The 27800-nt window shown below is 35.2% G+C and overlaps 1 protein-coding gene across 4 annotated transcripts; it reads left to right on the top strand.

The window, feature by feature from the left end:
• Positions 1 to 27775, top strand: LOC136853071 (popeye domain-containing protein 3-like). Of its 4 annotated transcripts, none has more exons than XM_067128331.1 (10): positions 1 to 217; positions 6534 to 6661; positions 9797 to 9934; positions 10950 to 11131; positions 12186 to 12317; positions 16725 to 16832; positions 21338 to 21490; positions 22934 to 23049; positions 23731 to 23909; positions 25344 to 27775. In XM_067128331.1, the coding sequence occupies exons 2-10, from the start codon at positions 6550 to 6552 to the stop codon at positions 25550 to 25552; spliced, it is 1329 nt and encodes a 442-aa protein (XP_066984432.1). In that variant the 5' UTR covers positions 1 to 217; positions 6534 to 6549; the 3' UTR covers positions 25553 to 27775. The 4 variants fall into 4 exon arrangements, with proteins under 4 accessions (XP_066984432.1, XP_066984433.1, XP_066984431.1 ...); XM_067128332.1 differs by having other exon boundaries at positions 6531 to 6661; positions 22934 to 23037; XM_067128330.1 differs by having other exon boundaries at positions 6531 to 6661.
• The last annotated feature ends 25 nt before the right edge of the window (positions 27776 to 27800 follow it).

Genomic DNA, 27800 nt, shown 5'->3' with positions numbered 1-27800 from the left:
CGCACCTCAGTTTGGCTCCTGCCGTTGGGGGAAGAAGAGTCGGTTCGCTCGTTGCTAGACCTATCTCCGTAGTTGAGCCGTGACTGCATCCGCTCGTTCCGGAAAACTCGTGTGTGTTTTTTTTAATGGAAAAACTCACGGTTGCTCTCCCGTAATCTCCGCCGCTTAGGAAAATCCCCCTCCGTCATTCCATCCATCTTTACCGCCCACTTTAAAGGTATAAATACCCGGCTGAGTTGAATTTAGCTTTAGTCTCACTGACTTGTATCTTCATTTGCGACCTTCTTTCGCGAATGTTTATTATTATTAAGGCTATTTTTGTATGACCTATTTAGCCTAATGTCCCGTGATAGGTGACTGACCTTCATATCTCCTCGTAAATTTTACGACCATCTGAGTGGGCCAGGTTCGTGTCCCGGGTGCATGACATAGGTTAATTATGATGTAACTGACGTTTTCCGTTAATTCAGTCTCTCATCCGCTTTTATTCGTTGTGGTGCTAATGTTTTAATGCATGTTATATATATATATAATATATAAATATATATATATATATATATATATATATATATATATATATATATATATGTGTGTGTGTATATATATATATATATATATATATATATATATATATATATATATATATATATATATATATATATAATATTGTTTTTATAATTTTAGATATTCATCTGTAAATGGAATTTTCATAGTTCACGCTGATGAGAGATAAATTGTTAAAACTTTGCACTAAAGTTTATAGTATGGCAGCCCAATGTCCCTAGATAGCCCAAGCTTGAAGGAAAGTAATAGACCCGCCTCTTGAAAAAAGTGAGACTATGACAGTTATTGAAAACTGAAGCGGAGAGAAAATTCCAAATTTAAGATTAAAAGATCTATTTTATTTTTCTTTCTTTTGTCTGTATACTTATGTAAACTCTCTCTCTCTCTCTCTCTCTCTCTCTCTCTCCATGCAGAGAAAGAGAGAGAGAGAGTGTTGACCATCAGATATTTTCCTTATTTGTGAACTTATTTACAGTATATTAGTTTTGTTAATTATTTTTGTTTATGTTTTAATATGTATCTAAAAAGTAAAGGGAAGCAAATATCTCTCTATATATTGACAGCATGTATAAGTGTATAATGTAAGGTTTGCTATAACACATACACGCACAGACACACACACAACACCCTCACACACACACAGACACACACACACACACACATATATATATATATAGATATGATGATAATTTTTCCACCTTTGATGTGTTTTTCCACCTTTATATACTATATATATATATATATATATATATATATATATATATATATATATAATATATATATATACTGTATATATATATATATGTATATACATACATACATACATACACACATAATTATATAAACATATGTATTTATATACATATACATATACAAACACTCATACATACATGCATAGAAGTAAAACGCTAAATCACTAGGCAGTATAACGGAGATTTGTTCCAGGAACGTTTGATTTGTATCTAAAACATAAACAAGGTCCGAGATTTATGAAGTCGGAAGTTTAGAAGATAAGTGGTATCGCGTGTCAACTGCTGGGAGTAAAATCTTGAATTATGATTCTCTCTCTCTCTCTCTCTCTCTCTCTCTCTCTCTCTCTCTCTCTCTCCGGATAACTTAACTGCGGTTGTTATTAGCATCTTGGGTGACAAATATCCCTTCGGATTCAAACCATAAGTTGCCATTTAGCACTTTTTTCCTGACTTAACGGCTTCATAGTTGCCGGTTAGCGTATTTGTTTTTTTAAATGTGGGTTTCGTTAGTCAATTTGACCGATTGATTTATTCGATATACTGGCGTTGCAGAGATGTTCGAATAACATTTTATGATTTTATATAAATACGAGTTTTGTTTATTATGATTACCATTATGATTATAATAAGTTGAATTTATTTTGAATATAATGAATTATAGAAAGTGTCAGATATGATTAGACACCAAGCTTCACTGATATCTGCCGTTGGCAAATCATCTCATTTGTTTTTTTTCTGTTTAGCTATCCAACTTCTTTAACTTTTTCTTTACTCCAATTTTCTCTTATTATTATTATTATTATTATTATTATTATTATTATTATTATTATTATTATTATTATTATTATTTGTGATGTTATGGAACAAATGTTCTTTTTGCTTGTCTGGGATATTGAAAATGTTCTTATATGCATTCAGTGTATTTTTTCATATAAAATACTAAGTTTCGTACAGAATTTTTTTTGCATGATGTACAGTAGTTTTATGATATTTATGTAAAGTCTACAGCATTCTATTTTGTATACAGTTTAGTATTCAAACCCTTCAACCCTTCGTATAAAGGAGGCCCTCGTAGCGGGGTAATGCCATCAGAGCCCCTTACAGGTGCACTGTAGGCATTACTAAAGGTTCTTTGCAGCGTGCCTTCGGCCCCTAGCTGTATCCCCTTCATTCCTTTTACTGTACCTCCGTTTATTTCCTCTTTCTTCCATCTTACTTTCCACCCTCTCCTAACAACTGTTTCATGGTGCAACTGCGAGGCTTTCCTCCTGTTACGCCTTTCAAACCTTTTACTCTCAATTTCCTTCCCAGCGCTGAATGACCTCATAGGTCCCAGCGCTTGGCCTTGGCCTTAAATCATATATTCTGTTCTATTCTGTTCTATAAAGGAGGCTGATTGACTGGCTTAAATCAATCTGCCAATCACCCCCTCTGTACCATAACGTAGTATATCAGCGCTGAATGACCTCATAGGTCCCAGCGGTTGGCCTTTGACCTAAATTTTGTATTCCAGTTATAAATCAGTCTCTTGTCGGCTTTTATTCGTTGTGGTGCTAATGTTTTAATGCATGTTTTCTACACACACACACACACACACACACACACACACACACACACACACACACACACACACACATATATATATATATGTGCATATATATTATTGTTTTTATAATTTTAGATATTCATCTGTATATAGAATTTTCACACACACCCACGTACACACACACATATATGTATATATATACACTGTATATATATATATATATATATATATATATATATATATATATATATATATATATATATATCACCAGTAATATAATATCACCAGTCTTTGGGTAATTGATAATTCATGAAGATTTTGACTGAGGTGCAATTAAATTGGTCTCCTCTCAGTAGGGATATGGTTCATGTCGCACGTTAATCAGAAGGCATATAAACGGCTCATGAATTTAGTTCTGATTGGTTATTCAGAAAGAGTGTTAGTGAAAAGAACTGACGACTTGAAATTCCAACGGATATTTCTTTTTCTTTTTTTATCGAATATTCTTTATTGGAAACGAGATATTTAAATTGAGAATACTGTACTCTTTACGAAGAGATGTTTAAATCACGATTCGAGGTGCTTACTCCAAAGACTGCGTAATTTGCTGATTCCTATATTTAATATTCATGAATCATGATCCGAAAGGACTTTCACTGAAAATACACTTAATGTAGTTCGATTTTTTTTTTTAATAATTTTCCACGAATCATGATTTGTAATGGCTGTTACAAAATATTCACTCCACGCAGTCATTGTTATTCGAGGAATACTCGCAAATCATGATTCAGTTTGGCTACTGCCGAATAATACACAGCATGTAGTCCCATTTATGCTATAAATACTAGCGAATCGTGATTTGTAATGGCTGTTACCAAAAATACACTAAATGTACTCCGATTCATTAGCGGGTCCAGGGGTGGGGGGCCGGTGGCACCTGGGCACGTTCCCCCCCATGAAAAATAATGTCAAAATAATAACATTGAAGATTTTTAGATAATAATAATATAAATGAGAAACATAATAATGGAAAAAAAATCTATTATATATATACATATATATACATATATATATATATATATATATATATATATATATATATATATATATATATATATATATGTATGTATGTATGTATGTGTAATTTGAAAATTGGTGCCCCCATGAAATTTTCTGATCCGCTAGTGCTCCGATTTATTCAGTAAATACTCACGAATCATGATTCGAAACGTCTATTACAAAAAAAAAAAAAAATACGTATCTGGAAGCCCCATTCATTTAAGAAATATTCACGAAATATAAATATGAAACGACTTTTTGGAGAGACGAAAAAAAAAAACACTAACATGCAACTTTTATGTAGATAAATCATTCCCCAATCACGACTCGAAATGCTCATGACGTCATCGCCCCCAGTAACCGGGAGCGATTTTGGGAGGAAAAGGTTGCAGAGTCCGCTGCGTTAGTGTTTAAAAATAAATTCCGAAAGAGAGAGAGAGAGAGAGATGAAAGGTCATTTGAATGTTTTATTGGGTCATCCTGAGGCAATACCGGCTTGCCATCTGTGAACTTGCGGCACTATATATGTATCTAACATTGAACAGAAGATCTTTTATTATTATTATTATTTTTATTATTATTATTATTATTATTATTATTATTATTATATTATTACTATAGAAGTTCATTGTCAGGAGGAACAAGCCAAAAATAGCCACGAAATAAAACAACCTCTTATAAACCTGAAAAAAAGGGAATATTTAAAAAGGAGACTCGGAAAAGACGAGCGCATATAAATTAGCATAAATTCACAGCAGTTAATTAAGACTTTATTCAAATGGAGAAATGGGGATGGAACTGTTGCCCCTGAGACTCCTAAGATTTGGGTTCATTAGGGTTCATGATTTGTGAAAATTTAAATTATTATATATATAATATATATATAATATGTATATAAATATATTTTATATATATATATATATAATATATTATATATATATATATATATATATATATATATATATATATATATATATATATATATATATATATAGATACAAATAGGGTGAGTCTCAATTCAGGATACAATCTCGAAGGGAAAGGGCACCATTGTTACAATTAGTTTACTATGCCGACGTTTCACGACAATTGCTATAGTCGCATTTTCAAGGCTGCAATGATTAAAAAACCTTCTTACAAAAAGTCCCATTAAAACATCGATATATACATATAAATTATAAGACAAATAAAAACGGCGGGAAGAGGCACAGGACGTACATAAACCGTAGTAGTAACAAGACTAAAACATAAGTTTTCTCAAAAACACAGGAAGAGCAAGAAAGGACGAGAGAAGAAAAACATAAACAAAAGGTTAAGCAATGAACAATTGTACAGAGCTTGTTTGAGTATTTAGTGTTGGGGCCGTCTTCTTTGTGATAATAGATTCTAATATATTGAGGTCATTTTCATTTTGGGCTTGCCCTATTATAGAAAAATCTTTATAATTAATATCAGTTTTGCACATCTTTACATGATTTCTTATTGTGAGTGGTCTGGATTAGACAGTTTACATCCAGTTCTGTAGCTTACACCTTTATGGGAATCTATGCGAATCTGTAGTAGCCTCCTTGTGCATCCGACCTAAGTCCCACAATCGCATCCTGGGCAAACATATTTATAAACATATTTGTAACAATGGTGCCCTTTCCTTCGCCTTCGAGATTATATATATATATATATATATATATATATATATATATATATATATATATATATATATATATATATATATATATATATATATATATATGTGTGTGTGTGTGTGTGTGTGTGTGTGTATACATATATGTACATATATATAGTTCCACACGTGATTGTGTGTTGATTATTTCTATCTTTTATATATATGTATGTATATGTATATATGTATATATATATATATATATATATATATATATATATATATATATATATATATATATATATATATATATATATATATATATATATATATATACAGGAATCCCACAGAAAATGACAGGCAGAAGTTCAGTACTTTGTAACCTTTATATCTGTGTCTCATTCGTTCCCTGACGATGCGTTGATAAACGTGAAAGCGCTTGGTACTGAACTTCTGCCTGTCATTTTCCTGTGGATTCGCTTATACACCGAAATCACGTGCATCTACTGTGATTTTTTAAGGATATATATATATATATATATATATATATATATATATATATATATATATATATATATATATATAGATAGATAGATAGATAGATAGATAGATAGATATATATATTTCGACCCCACCCACACAAACACTGTATGTTATATAGTATCATGTCACTTCCCCTTATTGGGACGACTCTGGAGCTTTACTCCCTCTTTCTGATGCCCCATTGTCGACTAACCACCAGGTACATCATTCGCTGCTTAAGTCAATCGAGGAATTTTTCGGGCAATAGACCTAGAGATGGATATGTGTGTGTGTGCTTATAAACGGGCCATATAACTTGAGATAATAGGCTTCGCAACCCTCAAATATATGGTGATTTGCTTCTGTGAGACCTCAGTTGTCAAGTCAGTGCCTTGAAGTAATTAGCAAACCCTGTAATGCAACTAATCGCTTCTTTTTAATATTTCAAAACTCCGATTTCCACCAGAAGGCTTCGTTCATTAACCATGGGTAGCGACAACGACCTGGCCTGGGACTACAACTTGACCGACGCAGACGTAGTGAACGGCACCGAAGACGACATAGAACCTCTGTCCCTCAACAACTCGACCTTTTTAGGTGAGTGGTGGACGTTTTTGTTACGTACATTCATCTCATTTGCGACAGAAGTTAGGTCTTTATATTCATAGTTTTTATTTGACTTGAAATAGAACCTGACATGGCTGAACAAGGAGCTAAAGTTAGATCTTTATATTTAGAGTTTTGACCAGATTCGAAATCTTGAAATGGCTGAACAAGGAGAATGAAGTTCAGTGCATGGCCATGGAGTTTATGTCAGTTAAGGCATCGTATTTTTCAGAGTCCTTGTTTTCTTGACTGATATTATGTATTTACTTCCATGAATTTATTTTGTAATGGAGATAGATGATGAGATGGCAGATAATGAGATGGCTGAACAAGGAGAATGCAGTTCAGAGCATGTATAGACCAAGGTCATGCCAGATCTTAAAGAGTCCTAGATATCTGAATCTTTACTTTATCAGAGCTCTTGTTTTAGAGTGTTAATTTTCATGTACTATTTATAATGAGAATTATGTTTGCTCTTTTTATTTTCTTTTGTAATCGCAAGATATGCATAGTTTTTACCAGGTCGAATAAGCAAACTATAAATTCATTTTCCCATGGGCTTTGTTTAAAACCCCGGATGATTTGATTTCATTTACTTCATCATTTCAAAAATCAAATGTTTGTTGGACTGAATTATTTAAAATCTAACAAAAATATATATTACTTTATTTAAAGGGAAGTAAATTTTGATTTATTTATTTCTACTGAACAATTAATTGATAAGTTGATGACTTAAAGAATATTATAGGCAAGAAAAAAATAGACTTGAGTAATTTGATCACATGTATTATACTTTATTTTAAAATGCAAAGATTAAAGGAATTGAGGGTAATGTTGAATAGGGGAAATGAATTAGGCCTTTAACAAACTGTCAAAGTCCATCAGGGTGGCCGAGTGGGGAATCCTGTGGAATATTGGGGAATCCTGGGGTATCTAGGGGAATCTTGTGGAATCCTGGGGAATCTTGGGGGAATCCTAGGGTATCTCAGGGAATCTTGTGGAATCCTGGGGAATCTTGGGGGAATCCTAGGGTATCTCAGGGAATCTTGTGGAATCCTGGGGGATCCTGGTGAATCTTGTGGAATCCTGGGGAATCTTGGGGGATCCTGGGGAATCTTGTGGAATCCTGGGGGATCCTGGGGTATCTCGGGGAATCTTGGGGGATCCTGGGGGATCCTTGGGAATCTTGGGGAATCCTGGGGTATCTCGGGGAGTCTTGTGGAATCTTGGGAAATCTTGTGGAGTCCTGGGAAATCTTGTCGAAACCTTGGGAATACTGGGGATCTTGGGAAATCCTGGGGATCCTGGAGAATGTTGGGGAATCCTTGGAAATCTTGGGAAATCCTCGGGATCCTGGGGAATTCTGAGGGAATCTTGGAGAATCCTGGGGATCATGGGGAATCCTTTGTAATCTTGGGAAATCATGGGAATTCTGAGGGAATCTTGGAGAATCCTGGGAATCTTGGAGAATCCTGGGGAATCCTTGGGAATCTTGGGGAATCCACGAAAGCCACCTTGATGGGACGTGGTCTGGATTCCACGCCAGCCGACAGGAACCGAATGACATATAAAGCATTAAAACACAGATGTCTCTCTTGTTTTCTTTGGCGAGCACCTCTTATGTATCCCGGGTAAGAGACTCAGGTGTGATGTGTCTTTTGCATTTCGTGAGATAATTCATTATATTATACATATATATATCTAGTTATGTTGACGTAACTCCTGCATTCCGTGAAACATTTAGTCGTGTTGACTTGATCAGTTTTGAATTCCCACCTCCCCCTACTTTTGCAACCCGCCCAGTAAGACTTTTTCCTTTTTTTTTTATTCTCTCTTTTTCTTTTTCTCTTAGACATCCTTGAGTACTGTAGCATGTTGAAGTTGGGGTGGGTTCAAAGTGAATTTGTTTTAGTAAATACTTATTATTTTTTTTAAGTGCCCGATCCACTTTGGGTGTCGGTGCAAGTAGATTTTGAAGGTTACGCTGTGTGCTAGTTTTTGGCTAATTTTAGTGTAAGTTTTTCTTGCCTAAAGAAAATAATAGGCGTTATAGGAAGTTCGTGGACCTTACCAGAAACAGTTGCAATGAATACGAATACAGTTCAGATGCTAGATACCCCACAAAGAAGCAAAGTCAAGAGTTCTTACAAAATTCGTCAGTTTCCTCTGTAATTTCTTTCTGTAAGTCAGGGTCAAACCTGTGGACAAGAAACATTCAAGTTAGTGAGTATTCAGTGAACACATACATGAATAACTTTTGTATGATACGAAACCTCGAGAGCCACCAACGTTCTTTTTTATGATGAAGTGGCGGTATGCCAGCACGGGCTCTTGTTCACAGAGCAGCCCGTAACCACCTACCAAAGTTGTCTTACAGGAAACGTCAGAAATATAAGCGCATTAATTTTGACATGAAAACACGAAAACATCCTGTTGAAAGCTTAGCGTGCAGCTCACAGACACGAATATCCATAAAAAGTCTTGAAGAAGAAGAAGCAGCCTGTTTACTATTCATTTAGTTTTTCGTGTTTCTTATTTAAACGTGATTGCTTACATGCAAGTAGAGTTCTTGACATGGAGGACTGCCCCGCAATAAAATAGCTGGTGTTTCCCCCCTCCCATTCACTTTTGCATAGAGTTGCTTTTTAACAAAAGGACTTGCCTTTATATCTTTTTCATAGAAGAGTCATGAACCCAATTTTTTTTTAAAGTTTAGTGTATGTTTTATAGTTGAGCATATATAGATGACTATTGTTGACCATGATGATTTAGTAATGTTGATGAATTAGTTTGATTGCTTTATAGATCCCCTTTGGGGAGTATGATTGATATAACTGTATTGGCAAGGAAGTACTGTTTTTTCATTCTGACCTTTAATTTATTCATATCTGTAAATACTATATTTATTTATCAATGACTCATACTGCTTCAGAGAGCTATTTGATGAAAAGTATCTTTTCTATGTAAGAGTATCACAAACGTTCTTGACTTCGGTGAGAGTTTATTTCAGTCTTAAACTCACTATTCTTAAAATTTCCATTTTTTTCACCAAAGAACGCAGCCAGACTCCGCGTTCATTTCCATCTTTATTTACTTCTGCCTTATGTTTCATCTCCCACCTGCCAGGAACGCTGCTGTCGTGTGAGAAGTGGTCTTTGCCGCAGCATCTTCTCTTCCAGCTGGCCAATGGCCTCTTCTTCGTCAGTTACCTTGCCCCTTCACAGATGAAGGGCCTGCTGTTCATGCATTCGATCCTCATACTTGGTGAGTTTCAGATTCATTACAAGCTGAGTCACAAGCCACGCCCATTCTCTGCTTTGGTTGCCATGTAGCACTTTTATCTTAAACTGAGCCATAAACTTGCTCCTTTCATGCATGTAAACACAGGCCACACCCCTTTCATGGCATGGCTGCAAGTCATTTCCAGACAGCTGGATTAGTAGCTTTATTTTTAGTTGGAGCCACGTCCTTGTCTTTACATTGCTCCCAAATGATTCCAGATTACTGCTGATTAATTTCAGTCAATGTTTAGGCAAAGGCCACACCCCTTCTTGGCATGGTTGCCAACTAGTTTCAGAATGCTGTGCATTAATTGAATTTGATGCTAAAGCTCAATCCACGCCCATTTAATGATATTGTAGCTTAATATTTCCGGACTGTTGATAGCATTTTAAAGGTTATATAACAGGAATGAATTTTATGCTGCCTAGGTTTTGTGTGTTCTTTATACAGCAGTAACTCAAATCAGAGCTTCTGTGTCGTGATGGGTAAAAAGTTTAGATGTTTCAGATGTTGTAATGTCTGCTATGTAATGTGTGTTAAATAAAAGACTAAATAACATTAATGATTGTATTTTTGTTACTTTGCTTATGTATTTATCAAAAAGCCACTGCATTTATGTAAAACTCATTTTATATGTCTGCAAAAAGTTTCCAAATTTTGAGCTGCTAATCAAGATATTGTTACCTATATTTCCTTACTTGCTAACATGAGAAGCGCTTGACTGACACCCAGTTTATGGCTGCTAAGTGGAAAGTGAATCTGAGTAAGTAATTGGAAAGGCGAACGCAAGTGACTGTCAAACGGCACTGAGACAAACTCGTAACCACTTTGGAGGACAAAGTGTGGAACTCTCAAAAATCAGTTATCAGGAACTTGCAACAAGAGAAGCTGAAATAATCAGTATTTCTAGATTAAAAATTCATCTCTACCTTTACCCTTCCTCCTCTTCCTTTCCCACTTAACCTGGGACTCATCCATACCCTCGTTCTGTTTCCAGGATTCCTTCTGTACTCAACGTGGGCCTGGAACATCATCTGTGCGCCGGACGTCTTTTCCTGGAACTTCACCTTCATGCTTCTCAATATGGGCCAGACGCTGTACATCATCTATCAGATGAGACCCGTTAAAGTCAACAAGGAACTGGAAGCCATGTACGAAGCTCTGTTCCAGCCTCTAAATGTGAGTCCCTTTCCCAGTATTATTATTATTATTATTATTATTATTATTATTATTATTATTATTATTATTATTATTATTATTATTATTATTATTTAATGGAAGTTAGTGTATTATTATTATTATTATTATTATTATTATTATTATTATTATTATTATTATTATTATTATTATTATTATTTAATGGTAGTCAGTATCTAGGTCGCTGTGTAAAGGTAAACAGTGATTGAAAACACATTGGTATCTAACCTAAACTCGCCTTATGTGACGGAGGATAGGAGGAAGGGGATTGGGTTGGGAGTGGGAGAAGGTACCTCATGAGCATAATTATCAACTTCAGTCAATCATTGCAACAAGTGAATTGACGAACTATCATTTCAATAATTATCAACTTCAATCAGTCATTGCCACAAAGGAATTGATGAACCATCATTTCAGTGCAGAAAATATTTCCAAAGTTTCGCTCCGTTAGAGGTATGTTTCAAGTACGACCTTGTAGAATACAAGTCTGTTTCACATATGACCTCTGAGAGTGAAATCGCCGCTATATAGGTCACTGGTGCGTGACCTTGATTGCGGCGCGTCACGGAGGGCCATTCCTCACCGGGTCTTCCTGGCCTTGAGGAAGGAAGACTTCGCCCTCGAGGGACTTCGCAACGAGTATGACCTTGAGCTTATAACAAAGGGATAAAGAGGATTAGCGTAGAAATGAGAATCAAAGGGTAATTGTGATGGAATGGTACAGCTCTAGAATTAGAGGTGTTTTAGATTTTATGATTAATGTCAGTCAGTCATGCATAGAGTTATATATATATATATATATATATATATATATATATATAATATATATATATATATATATATATATATATATATATATATATATATATATATATATATATATATATATATATATATATATATAAATATAATGCATGTATAATATAACACACTCATACACACCTACGTATGTACCACAAGGATAAAGGTAACAAATCAGAAACCAATACTCGTAGCTGGCCCCAGTCTAACACGACCTCATCTTCTTGGATTCCAGGTTCCCAGGCTTCTGTTCAAGAGGCTGGTGTCCCTGGAGTACGCCCAGGTGATGTCATTACACGCCGGCGAGGCCTACGCTATGCAGAACCTCACCAGGACGGATCGCTTGGGGTTGCTCCTGTCGGGGAAGGTAAGGAAAGAGAGAGAGAGAGAGAGAGAGAGAGAGAGAGAGAGAGAGAGAGAGAGAGAGTAAACGTATCCAGCACAAAAACAGAGGCGTGAATTGTATTGGTCGCTGTTCTCAAGCAGAGAGAGAGAGAGAGAGAGAGAGAGAGAGAGAGAGAGAGAGAGAGAGAGAGAGAGAGAGAGAGAGAAGGTGGGTTTCAATAATTCGTTATTATCAAGAAAGAAAGAAATGAAACAGATAGAGACAGAGAGAAAGAATGAGGAGAAGAAGAGCGGGGGAAAGGTTGCATTATGTTACTATTTTCAAGAAAGTTGGGGAGCGAACGATAGAGCGACCTCGAAGTTGTATTCTTTTGGGAGAGCAAAAAGTACGAGAATCAGACAGATGTGACGACGTTCTGTATCTGTTTGTCATCCTGAAGAAAACTGGAGAGACAGAGAAGACAGACAAACTGTCTGCTAATTCCTCACAAGACATTATAAATATACCACGAGAAGAAGAAAAAGTCCCACTTTCGTGAGCGGGCAAAATAGCATCATGCAATTCTTCATAACATACTGTGGCCACGCATGCTAACACGCTGGGATTACGTTTGAGCACGGCACGAGAGAGAGAGAGAGAGAGAGAGAGAGAGAGAGAGAGAGAGAGAGAGAGAGAGAGAGAGAGAGAGAGAGTGTGGAAACCTCCCCCGCGTGATCTATTGGTTGCATGACTCCTTTGCATTCTTACGGTCAGCGAGTTAAGGATTGAAGGTCCGTGTTGAAATCTCTCCCAAACCTCTTTCATTCCTTTCACTGTACCTCTGTTCATATTCTCTTTCTTCCATCTTGCCTTCCACCCTCTCCTAACATTTGTTTCATAGTGGAGCTGCGAGGTGTTCCTCCTGTTACACATTTTAAGACTCCTTTACTCTAAATTTTCCTTTCACCGCTGAATGACCTCATAGGTCCCAGTGCTCGGCCTTTGGCCTTAACCTTGTATTCAAAGTTCTTAGTCCAGGATTACTGGATTCTGGAATCTCGTTGGGAGCTTAGTTGGTTTTGTGGGCGTTAGTACAGAATATTCTTTATATATATTATATATATATATATATATATATATATATATATATATATATATATATATATATATATATATATATATATATGTGTGTGTGTGTGTGTGTGTATTTATATATATGTACGTATGTATGTATATTTGTATTGTGGAGTGAAGGGACATAGAGTGGTATACACGACAACCATATATACATTAACTCATTTATGTGTATGACTAGAAAAGATACCAACATGTATAAGTATAGGCATACAGTCCGTATGTGTATATGCATATATATATGTATGAATGTGTATATATATATATATATATATATATATATATATATATATATATATATATATATATATATATATATATATATATATATATATATATATATATATATATATATATATATATATATATATATATATATATATATATATATATATGAAATGAATGTAATGGTTAATGATTGAATGAGAGGAGAGCCGATGTGAGTCACAGAATAAGCAGAGGAAGAAAGTCAGCGGGACGTGTACAAAAGATTGCAAAGAGGTCTGAATTGTCTATAGAAGCCAGATTGGGAATTTATGAAGGCACTGTTGAGCCAACTCTCCTTCATGGAAGAGAAGTGTGGATGATAAATGCAGATGAAAGAAAAATGCTGGAGCTGTTGAGATGAAATGTTTGGGTAATATATTCAGCCCAAGAAAAATTAAGAGGTTTAGAAGATATGTACAAGTGGTCAAAAAAAGGTTAGCATAGGTGAAAGGAGGCGTTATAGTATTTTCAGAATGTTCAGTCATGTGGAAAGAATGGACGATGCTCGGTTGGTGTGAGGGAGGGCCTTACTATCCAGAATTCGTGAATATCTTTGCATAATATGGGTAACTGGTGCATTATGTGTCTGGTGGTTCGATGCATAGCTTTTGAGCCTTCTGCACAGGGAGGAAGCGGCTAATATTATAGAAGTTTTCACTTGTGTGCGTATATTTTAATTATCTAATGAACAAGGACGCGTACGTTTTAATTATCTAATGAACAAGGACGCGGGATTACGTGAAGAGTTTACATTTTTAATAGAATTTGATAAATGCACAAAGTGCGTGTGTGCGTGTTGCATTCGCGTGGTAGTTGACAGATTTATCCAAATCTGGGAACTATTACCATGTGGCTTGTATTCCAGTAACACTGTTGTATATGTCAAGGCAAAATGGTCTGTTTTGAAGGGTGCCATAAGGTATATTCTCCCGTTCATTAGTTTGTAGGATAGAGAGGGGGAAAAATTATACTGTTTAATATGTTTATCTTCTGGGTGCTGTGTGTTTGTGTGTGTGTTTTTATTGAATCTTCAAAAAATATATAACTCCACTTGACCTTGAGAGCCATATAAATTATCGTCTTGTGGCAACAGGTGACACGTTATTGGGCGCTGATTTATTGCCGTTTCTCCTGCTTCTTATTTTCGTGCTCTTTCTTGTCTCAATATTTTTTAAAAAGTTTTTGTTCTTATTAACTATTCCTTCCACCTGCTTTATTTTATCTTTCTTGTTACGTATTGTTTTTATTCTCTCGTTTACCTCGTCGTTTTCTTCTTCTTTTTGTTCTTGTTTTTTTTTTAATGTTGTTTCTTGAGTTGAAGTACATTCATTGTCATTTTCTGATCCTTCCTTATACTGATATTACTGATAAGAATACTAATATAATTCTTCTGTAATATTCTGGCAGTATTAGTAGTAGTATTATTAGTAGGTTATAAAACTATCTATAAGACACTAACTACTATTATCTCCATTATCATCATTAATCCTCATTGTCATCAGTTAATCAATATTAATATTTTTAGATGCCAAACTTGTAAATCATCAAGGCTTCTTATTCAAAGCCATCATCATTTTGATAATATTATTTATTTTCATGTGACGAAGCTATCACCAAATCATCACATTTATCGTCATTTGCTTTTCTTTTCATTATTATTATTATGATTATTATTATTATTACGAAAGGAACTGCGCATGCGCACAGTACAGACACGGAAGCTTTGGTTATTTATACGTCATAATGTCGCTGTGACGCAGGAGAGATAATTTAGCTCACGCAATGGTGTCTTTTGTTTGGCCCTTTTTTTGTTCTTTGGACTTTTGTTCTTTTGCTCTTTGGACTTTTCTTTTGTTCTTTGGACTTTTTTTTATGTTTTTTGGACTTTTTCCTTTAGTCCTTTGGATTTTTTCTGTTGTTCTTTGGATTTTTTCCTTTTGTTCTTTGGACTTTTTCTTATGGGTTTTGGACTTTTTCCTTTTGTCCTTTAGATTTTTTCTTTTGTTCTTTGGACTTTGTTCTTATGTTTTTTGGACTTTTTCCTTTTGTCCTTTGGATTTTCTCTTTTGTTCTTTGGACTTTTTTCTTTTGTTCTTTGGATTTTTTCTTATGTTTTTTGGGCTTTTTCCTTTAGTCCTTTGGATTTTTCTTATGTTCTATGGACTTTTTCTTATTTTTTTTGGACTTTTTCCTTTTGTCCTTTGGATTTTTCCTTTTCTTCTTTGGAATTTTTTCTTTTGTTCTCTGGACGCTTTCATTTTATTCTTTGGACGTTTTTCTGTTGTTTTTTGGATCTTTTTTCTTTTGTTCTTTGGACTTTTTTCCTTTGTTCTTTGGACTTTTTGTTCTTTGGACTTTTTCATTATGTTCTTTGGACTTTTTCCTTTGTTCTTTGGACTTTTTGTTTTTTACTTTTTTTTGTTCTTTGGATGCTCTTTTTTTATTTTGTTCTTTGAATCTTTTTCTTTTGTTCTTTTGACTTTTCTTTTGTTCTTTGAACTTTTTGTTCTTTTGGATTTTTATTTGTTCTTTGGGTTTTTTATTTTGTTCTTTGGACGTTTTTTCTTTTGTTCTTTGGATCTTTTTACTTTTGTTCTTTGAACTTTTTTCTTTTGCTCTTTGAACTTTTGTTCTTTGGACTTTTATTTGTTCTATGGACTTTTTTTTATTTTGTTCTTTGGATCTTTTTCTTTTGCTCTTTGAACTTTTTCTTTTGTTCTTTGGATTTTTTCTTTTGTATGGTATATGCATTAAACCCTTTTACGCACATTATCCATACGTCTGTGAACTTGTATGAGACTGTGAATGCGGTATGTAATGGTATGAGTATTGTGTGTGTATATATAGATATATATATATATATATATATATATATATATATATATATATATATATATATATATATATATATATATATATATATATATATATGTATATATATATGTGTTTGTGTGTGTGTGTGTATGTGTGCGTGTGTGCATGTGTATTCTTTAACTACTCGTAAAAATGTCATTTACTAAAGTATCCTTTGTGTTTCTCAATTTCTAGGTCAACGTCATGGCAGACAACCAGTTTCTCCACTCCATCACCAGCATGCAATTCCTGGACTCGCCCGAGTTCGAATCCTCGAGGGCATCTCTCGACGATAAGTTTAAGGTAAGATATCAAACTCTCTCTCTCTCTCTCTCTCTCTCTCTCTCTCTCTCTCTCTCTCTCTCTCTCTCTCTCTCTCTCTCTCTCTCAGTTTATATTTTTCTTAGGAGAGATTGAAAACAAAACAAAAAGGCAATTTTTAAAAATTATAGTCATTACTACGTTGTAAACGTTACATGTCAGATGTGTGTATATATATATATATATATATATATATATATATATATATATATATATATATATATATATATATATATATATATATATATATATATATATATATATATATATATATATATATATATATATATATATATATACAGTATGTATGTATGTATAATAGTGTCTCTTGAGCTTGAGTGTAGTAATAATTACTTTTTGTTTTTAAATCTTCATCCTAATTTAGAGATAATTATTTGATAAGATAGTGGTAATTATCTCAGTGATAGTTAATGATATAAAATGATAATAATAGAAGTAACAAATTTGTGATTATAATGACAAACTGCTTATCAAAAATTAACCATTCTAGTTTTCTGTAAAAGAAAACTATTGTGTCGGCTTTGTCTGTTCGTCGGCACTTTCTTCTGTCCGCCCTCAGATCTTAAAAACTACTGAGGCTAGAGGGCTGCAAATTGGTATGTTGATCATCCACCCTCCAGTCATCAAACATACCAAATTGCAGCCCTCTAGCCTCAGTAGTTTTTTTTTATTTTATTTAAGGTTAAAGTTAGCCATAATCGTGCTTCTGGCAACGATATAGGATACGCCAACACCGGGCCGTGGTTGAAGTTTCGTTGGCGGTGGCTCACACAGCATTACGCCGAGACCACCGAAAGATAGATCTATTTTCGGTGGTTTTGATTGTACGCTGTAGCGTACTCGATTGCTGCATTTTCTACTTGTTTAACTAAATAATTGATATCAATCGGAGCAATTATATCAGTCATAATTGAAAATATGTTGTATAAATGTGGCCTTGTGTGCAACAAAAAAGGACCACTTTAAAAAAAAAAATCAGTATCAATCACCACAATTCATAAATCTGGTCATTAACAAGCACAAAGAAAATCAGCTACGTTTATGACTTAGTTACGTGTTTGTTCGTGTGACGAGGTATCGTGGAGGATCTGAGAAAGAAGTTTAGTATCATTTATTGCGTCATTCATAATATATAGATCGATTGGTGCGCTGGTACATGACATCTTCAGTTTTTTTTTTTTTGGAGGGGATCATTTTGGGCTGGGGCAGGTTGTGGTGGGGGGGAGGGTAGGGGGAGTTAAGTGGGGGATGGCAGGCTAAAGAATGGGTGTTATTTATGTCTTGGTGATTTGGGGAAAGGTCTATGGTTTGAGGTATGTGTTCTCTCTCTCTCTCTCTCTCTCTCTCTCTCTCTCTCTCTCTCTCTCTCTCTCTTGTGTAGGCCTATAAAAGTAAAGATTCTTGTAATTCCTTTACTTTGTATTTTTCAGTAACACTGTGTAGGGAAGTCTCTCTCTCTCTCTCTCTCTCTCTCTCTCTCTCTCTCTCTCTCTCTCTCTCTTCTTCAAATTATATTTAGAAGTGTATTCCTTTCTTAATGTGACCAATTTCTTTCTGCATGTAAAACCTAAGGATAAATAGTAAGTATTTGAAATGAAAACGAGAGAGCAAGACCGAGAAATACCGGAATATGAATCTAGAAAGACTATAAGGTTATAAGTGACTGATTATAAGTCACTTTATTCATGCATAGAGTATATACCAGCCATTTTATGGAAGTACTTTTCTTCTCACGCATAAAGGCACCCACACACACTTACACACACATATATATGCGTGAATATATATATATATATATATATATATATATATATATATATAATATTATATATATATATATATATATATTTGTATATACTGTATATATGCATATATATACAGATATATACATATATGTGTATGTAGAAACTACTGGTCATTTTTTACCAGATACATATGTAATTGTAATAGCCACAATGCTCTCTTAACTTCTCGAATTCTTCGCGCTTTTGTTGAATACCTTGTCACTACAAAGTCTCAAGATCCCAGTGCAAGAAATATGGAGAAATTATGATGTCCGGTAGCGGGAAACGAACCCGCGCTACCATAATCACGACGAGGGTTCGTTTCCCTCTACCGGACACCATAATTTCTTCATATTTCTTGCACTTGGATCTTAAGGCTTTGTAGTGACAAGCGTATCAAAAAAAAAACGCGAAGAATTCGAGAAGAGGGTATTGTGGCTATTACAATTACATATATATATATATATATATATATATATATATATATATATATATATATATATATATATATATATATGTGTGTGTGTGTGCGTGTTTTTGTGTGTGCTTATATATTTGTTTTTTCCGTTCCTATTCTTTATATTTTATGATTACTTTGACACACCTAGAGGATATTTCCATGAAAAAGGAGAAACTGATTATTTCTTTCCATGGGACATGCCCCTTGTCTCACAACCTTCACGTTGGTATATTATTGAATTTCTGAAACTTTTTGATAAACTGATTTTTTGATTTTTGCAAATATCTTTAGAAATACTATTATTATCAACAAGATATAAGTTTTATGAGTCCATAAGTACACACACACACACACACACACACACAAACAGAGGGAACAGAGATTCAGTCTTCCTTGAACAGGACAGTTTAAAGATTCCGATTCCTTCTATCATTTCAGTTATGATGATGGAAATTTCCCTTATTAGATACTTAAGTACATTTTATTACAAACAGAAATGCAGAGATCCCTGTTTTCTGCTTTCCCTTTTGTTCAGACAGAACAGACAGAGATTCCTCCTTTCTGTCATTTTTACTGTCTGTTGGCACAGAACATGTTCTGCTTTTTCCTTCATTTCATAGAGACAGAGCAACAGACATCTGTCTGTATGTGTTTTTACCCTCAAACAGAGCAGTCCTGTCCTTTTTCTGTCTGTCTACGGACAGGCGAGACTTTAACTCGTATGTTTCTTTATAATGTACCAAACGAAAAAATGTATACTTCAATACATATAAAAAAACATGAATAAGACTTGAATACACATCCTCTCACGCTTTCGGACACATTGTTTACACAGTCTTATGATTCAACAACAACATAGAGTTTCGGCTCCTAAATTCCCCTTTGACTCTCATTGTTTACATCTTCACTCGTTCGGATAACGGACGTGACGTCGACTTCCTATTCTTGTTGTTGATGGCGTTTTGTGTTTATTGTGGCCTGACATTGTAGCTGTTTTCGGACTTGGGTACAAGAGGTTTCCTTACATATTTTATGTTTTATGTAAATGAGTCTGAAAGAATAAGGATGTGTATCTCTTAAGAATGTGACGTATATTTTTGGTAATACGCTATTTTGTTTTTCAAACATGCGCAAGTATGCACATTTTTTCATTTTTTTATTATATATACGCAAGGCTGTCTGACTGGATTGAGATTTATATTTCTTAATGGTTGTAGAGTATATTTTCCAAAGTTTGAATATTTGTAATAAACGAGAGGATTCAAGTTTCTCTTTCGTTTGTAATGATACTTTGTTTACTTATGTTTGATAATCAATTGATATGTTAATTAATTCTCAAATTAAATTATACATTTCTTTATTGACGTGCATACATACACGCTCTCTCTCTCTCTCTCTCGCGCGGAACTGACAGAAATAAATACAATACTCTTCCAGTGAAGGTATTACAAGAGATTCACTTAGAGCCTCCCCCCTCTCTCTCTCTCTCTCTCTCTCTCTCTCTCTCTCTCTCTCTCTCTCTCTCTCTCTCTCTCTCTCTCTCTCTCTCTCGCGGAACTGACAGAAATAAATACAATACTCTTCCAGTGAAGGTATTACAAGAGATTCACTTAGGAGCCTCCCCCCTCTCTCTCTCTCTCTCTCTCTCTCTCTCTCTCTCTCTCTCTCTCAAGGTGCCACCGCAGTGCGGCCTCTTTTTATGAATATTTTCCCTACTTGGAAAGCAGGACAAATTCAAGAAAACACTATTTTTTTCCCCTGGAATTCCATAACCTCTGAGGCACTGACCTAATAATCTGAGTGGTAGTAAAGGAGCCGTGGGAATATTGTCCTATTATTATTTTTTAAAGTTTATTTTACTTTTTGTTGCTTTTGTTATGGCTGCTTTTATTACTTATGTTGCTGTCGTGTTTATGTATTGCGGTTGGTTTTAACAGTTATTATTATTATTATTATTATTATTATTATTATTATTATTATTATTATTATTATTATTATTATTATTATTATTATTATTATTATTACTATATTTTAGTTTATTATTATTAGTATTATTTTTATTATATTTTAATTTATCATTATTATTATTATTAATTTTGCTTTTGTTATAATTAACCATGTGTTTGTATCTCTTTACTGTTATCATTTCTAATTACTCACATTGTACTATCATCACAATCATCATCATTATTAATATCATCATCTTCCTTGCCTCTCCCAAGGTGTCCATCATTGCTGCCACACCCTGCCGCTACGTCTTCTGGCAACGCAGTGGCCTGGAATACCTGTTCGTGAAGGAGTCGTATCTGGCAACGGTGCTCTCCACCATCATTGCCAGAGACATCACCACGAAGCTCTACAACATGAACCAAAAGGTGCGTGGATGGTTGGTTTTACGTGACGATTCTGTCATTCAGTAGTTGTAAGATGACCTGGAGAAAGTAGATGAAAGGTCGGCTAGATGGCAGATGCCGTTTTAACTTAGAGAAGTGCTAAGTCATTCCCGTAGGTGGTAGAAACATGTGAATGGCAAGTATGGGTTACTTTAGCAAGGCGGTAAAAAGTTGGCATCAAGAGCGTGATCTAAGGTTCATTAGTAGTGATATACAGCCTTCTAAACGATGTATGGATATTGAAATGAGAGCCCAGAAAATTCAAAGATACATTAAATTGCGATATGGAAGAGAAGACAATAATCTCAGATACTGCGCTGTTTGCACCCCACGTCGTAGAGAATGCAGCCCAGGATGCCATCCCAGAGTAAGAACAAAGAAAGATTAGAAGCTGTGCAAGCAAGAACAACCAGACTAATACCATCAGTCAGACACCTTGGGTATCTACGGGGGCTAGAACCCCCCAATTTGTGCACTTAGAAAAAGTTAAAGAGGTCAGTTGACAGAAACATCCAAGATACTCAGATTAACTACAGACCTCTATTAACCTTAGGTAGCAAAAAACTAGATCTAACTAGTGGAAAATGGAACTAAAACGTTTAACACCTGCCACTGTGAGAAATTATTCACAGTTCTTCTCATAACAGACAGCCTCATTTCAGAACAGGCTACCAGCTAAGATTGTGAACAGTACCATTACTTACCAGTTCAGGAATAGACTATAAAAGGTGATTTGTTCTTATTATTTTCAAGGTGTCACCACTGATGGACTATTATGTCCTTTAGTCCCCTGTATATGTATTACTTTATGTAGCTTCCCATGGTGCTCGCACAACTAGGCCACCTCAGGAGGAGCGATTGGTTGTTATTGTTCTTCTTTCAAATCAACGGCCACCACTCTGAAGTCTTTGGGATTTTCACTGGTTGTAAAACTTTGCTCAAGGGTGACCTGGAGGTAACTGCTGTCAAGGTAGTGTGATTCTATCCTTTAGATTAAGCTTTGCAACAGAAATAGATTAGTCTCATGTCCGGGATTGCAAGTGAACTGGTTTTAGAAGAAATGATTATATATCTGATTCTCAAGATTCCCAATAGTTTTTTTTAGATGAGATACTTAATCCACTGCATATTTATAGGTAAGTATACATTCATGTAATTTTCCAATGTATGTAAGTTCTTCTTAAGGTACGGTGAACTGGCAGTGGGGAGGTTATTTGTGGTTTAATGTGGGAAAGCAAAAAAAAAAAATGGCATAAATAAAAATAGTGGCAAGTATATATCTTTTAATGTTTACGTCATCACCCTGTAGGTTGTCTGAAAATAATACTAATGAGTAATATTTTCAGGCCAGGATACAGAAAGCTTTGACATTTCTTTATCCATGTAATGATAAGTGTATGAATAATCTTAGTTATTGTCCCACAGATCGTGACAGAGAAAGGTTCCCACCTGGACATCCGCCTTCCCTCGCTGACGTCATCGCTGTCGTCATCTGTGGGCGGAGATGGATCACTGAAATCTCCCGCCAGGTGCTCTGTTCGGTAATCTCCGCATGCAGACAATTATTGCTTTTTGCTTTCGTTTTCTCACGAGTTCGCTGGTGTATTTTCCGTCTTTTATTTATTAGATATCATAGCTAGTTGGGTTTGATTATACTCATCACTCTCAAGATAGTACTAGTATAACGGTTATTTTTTTTTATTATTTTTTATCACATTGGTTAGCTCGGTTTTCTAGTCAGCAGACCCTGGTTCCAGAAATGGTCTTTGTCTTTACGAATTAAATGAAAGCTTCTGTGGTTCGGGTCCCTCGTTGATCAGTATGTCACGGAACTGTTGATCAGTGGCTTATTTTGACTAGAGCAATTAAACATTTAAATTCCAGAGTGATCTTGATCGGCCGGTTAGTTACCATGTCTTTGCTGTGATTAGAAGTTTCATTATTTAGTCCTATTTTAGATAATTTTATACATTAGCGATTAGAAAGAACATTATTTTTTATACTAACGTTAAAAACTTTTTTTTTTAATCATTCTATTAAGCTTCAGTATGGCTTGACTAGTACCACGTAGATGATGCAAGCAAGCTTCTCAAGAAGTTCCCCCACCAATTTCAAACTGTTATAGGCCTAACCCTGTTCCTTGTAAACGAAAAAAATTCTGGCAAGGCGAATGTGCTTGAAAAATCACGTAATTTTTCTATCTTCTTGCACCTAATGGTCAGGTCTGGGGGTGGAATTGGAGGAGTAGGCCTAGGGGGGCTCCATGGCGGCAGCGGGAGCAGTGCGGGTGGTGTAGGGTGCACCGGAGGCTTGGCCTCCTCCCTGGCTGGCGTGGCGGGACTCGGTATGGGAGCCAAACATGCCCGGCTTGGGTATACTATCTTGCCCACTTCTGCTCCTGGTAAGTTTAGGCTATACCGAAGGGTATTTGCAAGCTCCTGTTGTACATGCAGTCGCAGATACACTTGCATGTGTACATGTCTACACTCAAACATATAAAAGTAAAAGCTGTTATTGTCTTACAAGGACCTAAACAATTGACTGAGATGGTGTAGAAGGTAATGCATACCAGATTTTATGATAATAGCGCAGCATAGCTAAGAATAAGGGAAGAAATGAGAGATTGGTTGACGTGAAAGGGGGCTTAGGTAATAACATGTTGTGTCTGTGGCATTTCAATATTTAGGATAAAAATGGAGTGGTGAATGGGTGATGTTCGCAAATGATGCTGTGTCATTTGGAAATAGTGAACATGAACTGCAAAATCTAGTTTAAAAAATAAAGGCTTGAAACTCTTTGTAAGAGGTAAAGGTTTATGGCGGTAAAGGGAAGCACCGGAGATGGAGCAGTGATTGTAAGTTTAGATGGAGGACAGATTCAAATGGTTGGTTCCAATAGATGCTTTGGAGTACATCAACAGAGTATGACAGGATGGAAGTATAGGTGAAGCAAGGGAGGAAGAAGGATGTATGAAGAAGATGGAAGAGACGAGGAATGTCTAGAAACCAAAGTTGAAATGTATGAATGGATTGCTGAGCCAACCCTCGTGGTGTGGGTTTTTCTGTAAAAGTAAGAAAAAATGAAGATTTTTGTGTTTCATATTGAGAGGGTCTGAAAGGGTGAGATATGTAAAACTTAAAGGTAGCATAGGTGAATAAATGGATTACTGTTTTTCACGATATTATCATGTAGAGAGCGTGGATGGTAGGAAGCAAGACTTTAAGTAAGATAGAAGTGAAGTATGCGGTTTATGGTGGGGGTTTGTCATGCTGCTGATGAGCTCCATGTGTAGGTATATGTATTGGTTCGTTTTGAAGTTTCCTGCACGAGGCTCATCTCCGATTCTGCTGTTAAGATATGAGTGAGGCAGTGACAAATGTCTTTTATTCCCCTGAAGTCATCATATATATATATATATATATATATATATATATATATATATATATATATATATATATATATATATATATATATATATATATAAGGCACTATCTTCTCGAATGTATAACATGTGTACAGTAGATTTACCATTATGGCAGTGGGTAATTGTTTTTTACAGTCTCTCTCTCTCTCTCTCTCTCTCTCTCTCTCTCTCTCTCTCTCTCTCTCTCTCTCTCTCTATATATATATATATATATATATATATATATATATATATATGTGTGTGTGTGTGTGTGTGTGTGTGTGTGTACTAGCTTAAGAGCAGAGCTTTTATTAATTACAATAAAAACATCCATTTCACATAACTTTAGCCTCTAGGCATGTCCTCTGTAGCAATGCCATTGCCCCACTCCAAATTGTTAAACACTCATCGCTCTTATCTCTCCTCTCCTAGGCTATGAAGGACGCGAGCGGCTTGACCTCAGCTACCGCGAGTGCCGTGGCGCCTACAGGGACCAGCTGGGACAGAGAGAAAACGGCTACGTTCCAAACGGACGGCCCGAAATGACTCCGCTGACTGAACTGCCTTCTAGCGATTCTCTGACGGACACCAGTCACGACATTCAGACGTGGCTGGAAGATTCGTCGAGATACACCAGTTAATAAAACTAGAAATATAAAAAAAGCGTTCTCTCTGTGGATGATGGCCCTATGTGCTTGAAGGAGCCATAGGCCTAATGCGTCGGTGTTGATACGATACGAATTAAGAGTAAATTTAGTTAAAGACATGATTTGAAATCGAGACTCTCATGGCTGTGCGTAAATCTTATCGTGCTGTCACGAGGGTTGTGAAGGAGAGGGAACAGAATTCTGTCCCTTCTCTCCGACTGAATAACTTTGCGTAATGACGTACGTTTAAAGTTTGAATGTATTGGTGATGGTGATGGTGGTCAGTGCTGAGTAGTAAATCACTAAAGTAAATCACGACTTTTTACGGGAATGATATGAATTCGTGTAATAGCACCTTTTGTACCTAGCGTAAATAGGCTATTCTTTTTGCCCTTTCTTGGAACATCACCATGTCATCAGTACTGTTGTTGCCAAATATGTATAAAGAAATTTAAATATTCGCCGGTCATATATATATGCTAAGAATCTTGATAGAACAGTTATCAGCCGTTTTTTATGCGTTTTGTTTATCTAAACTTCTTTTTTGATAAGTTGAAATTTTAATGTTTTTTCCATCTAAACGTGAACTGCTGAATTATTCGAAGTAAACCGGTATTTTCCCAATTACAGTTTGAAAGTACTGTATATGTGGCATTTCTGTCAAAATACGAGTGCTCAATTGACAGTGGACGGGAGCTCATTTGACACTTCCACGGCTTTGTTAAATTTTGTTTACATTTTTCATTTGTATTAACTCATGACGTACAAAGACTCCTTCCCATATAAGTGTCATTTTCTTTGTTTTGTGGTGCGTTTTGAATTACGAACAGCATACGAAAAATATATTAAGCGTAAGTTTCATCTTTAATTTATTTTATTTATTTATTTGTTTTGATATATAATAGCGTTTCTCGAGCAGTTTATATTACGGTATACTGCAGCAATTTCATACCTTGCAATCGTGTGTCCAGGCTGATAGGCCGAACTTAATATTTTCAAGACACGTAATCTCCTATAACAACTTGTATTTTCAAGACACGTAATCTCCTGTAATAACTTGTTGTCTATAGGATATTATTACATGCAGCCGTTTTTTTTAAACGGAATTGTCATCGTATTTTGTCATTAACTTTGTTTATTGTTCCCCGAAGTAGATAATATAATATCCAAGGATTAGGCTATTTACAACATCTGCCCCACCCGTAGCTTAGATACTGATTCATGGTGACCGTGTTCTCCGGAGAGGTCCCTATAGCGCTTATAAATAAACTGGATTAATAAAGGTTTACGGTCACACATAACGAAGGGTTCCAATAGGTTGCCGTGGTGTTGACAATATTGCATGATATCTAAGGCCTAACGCACGGTACCAGGTCAAAGGTTTGTTAGGCCTATGTGCAGCTTAGGTTAGGTATACTAAAGATAGGCTAGGGCAAGTTTATTAAGGTTAGGCCTATCTTTTTCGTGAACTGGCCGGAATTCATAATCACTGAAAGGACATATACTAAAGCGCAATTGTACCAAAGCATAGTAAATGCAATTGGAACAAGAAACTAATTTTCCCTGTAGGATAATTAGGCTAGTTAAATATGTAAATGTTTCCCCGATTTGATGGTTCCTATCACACAATAATACCATCCGCACTCCTTTAAAAACCACAGGTTTATAAATGATATTTTTCTACGTGCGATTCGCTTTATATAGACGTATTTGGTACTTGAATAATCATTGTAGTGGACCGTTGGGTCTGTTGTTTACTAAGTTTGCACAACCTTAATATATATATATATATATATATATATATATATATATATATATATATATATATATATATATTCTATGTAAATATCAGTCATTTGTTTGGTGTAAAAGCATTAGTTAGATGCCTACGGTTCATATCTTATAATGTTTAATGTTTTGTAAGAAATGTGATACTAAAATTAAGGAAGGAAGTAGCACGATACCAGTCGTTAAAAAGGGTATTACCGTAAAATGGGGATTATTATTATTACTGATGGTAGTAAATTCAATAAAAATTATAGAATTACGTTGTTATATTTATTGATTTTAGCACTGTATGATTTTTTTAAGGAATAATTTAACAGCTAGTTATTGATTATGATACCTTGTTATACATTTGTATTGTGTTAACTATTATCAGAATTCTTTACTTAAGTAAAAGAATTACATGTAAAATATATGTTTGTAAATTTTTCACCCTAGACTTTCATTGTCCAGAGAA

This window comes from Macrobrachium rosenbergii, chromosome 26 (assembly GCF_040412425.1).
Source record: "Macrobrachium rosenbergii isolate ZJJX-2024 chromosome 26, ASM4041242v1, whole genome shotgun sequence".
Taxonomy (NCBI): Eukaryota; Metazoa; Arthropoda; class Malacostraca; order Decapoda; family Palaemonidae; genus Macrobrachium; species Macrobrachium rosenbergii.
The sequence above is the reverse complement of the archived record's forward strand: the minus strand, read 5'-3'. Positions and strand labels throughout refer to the sequence as shown.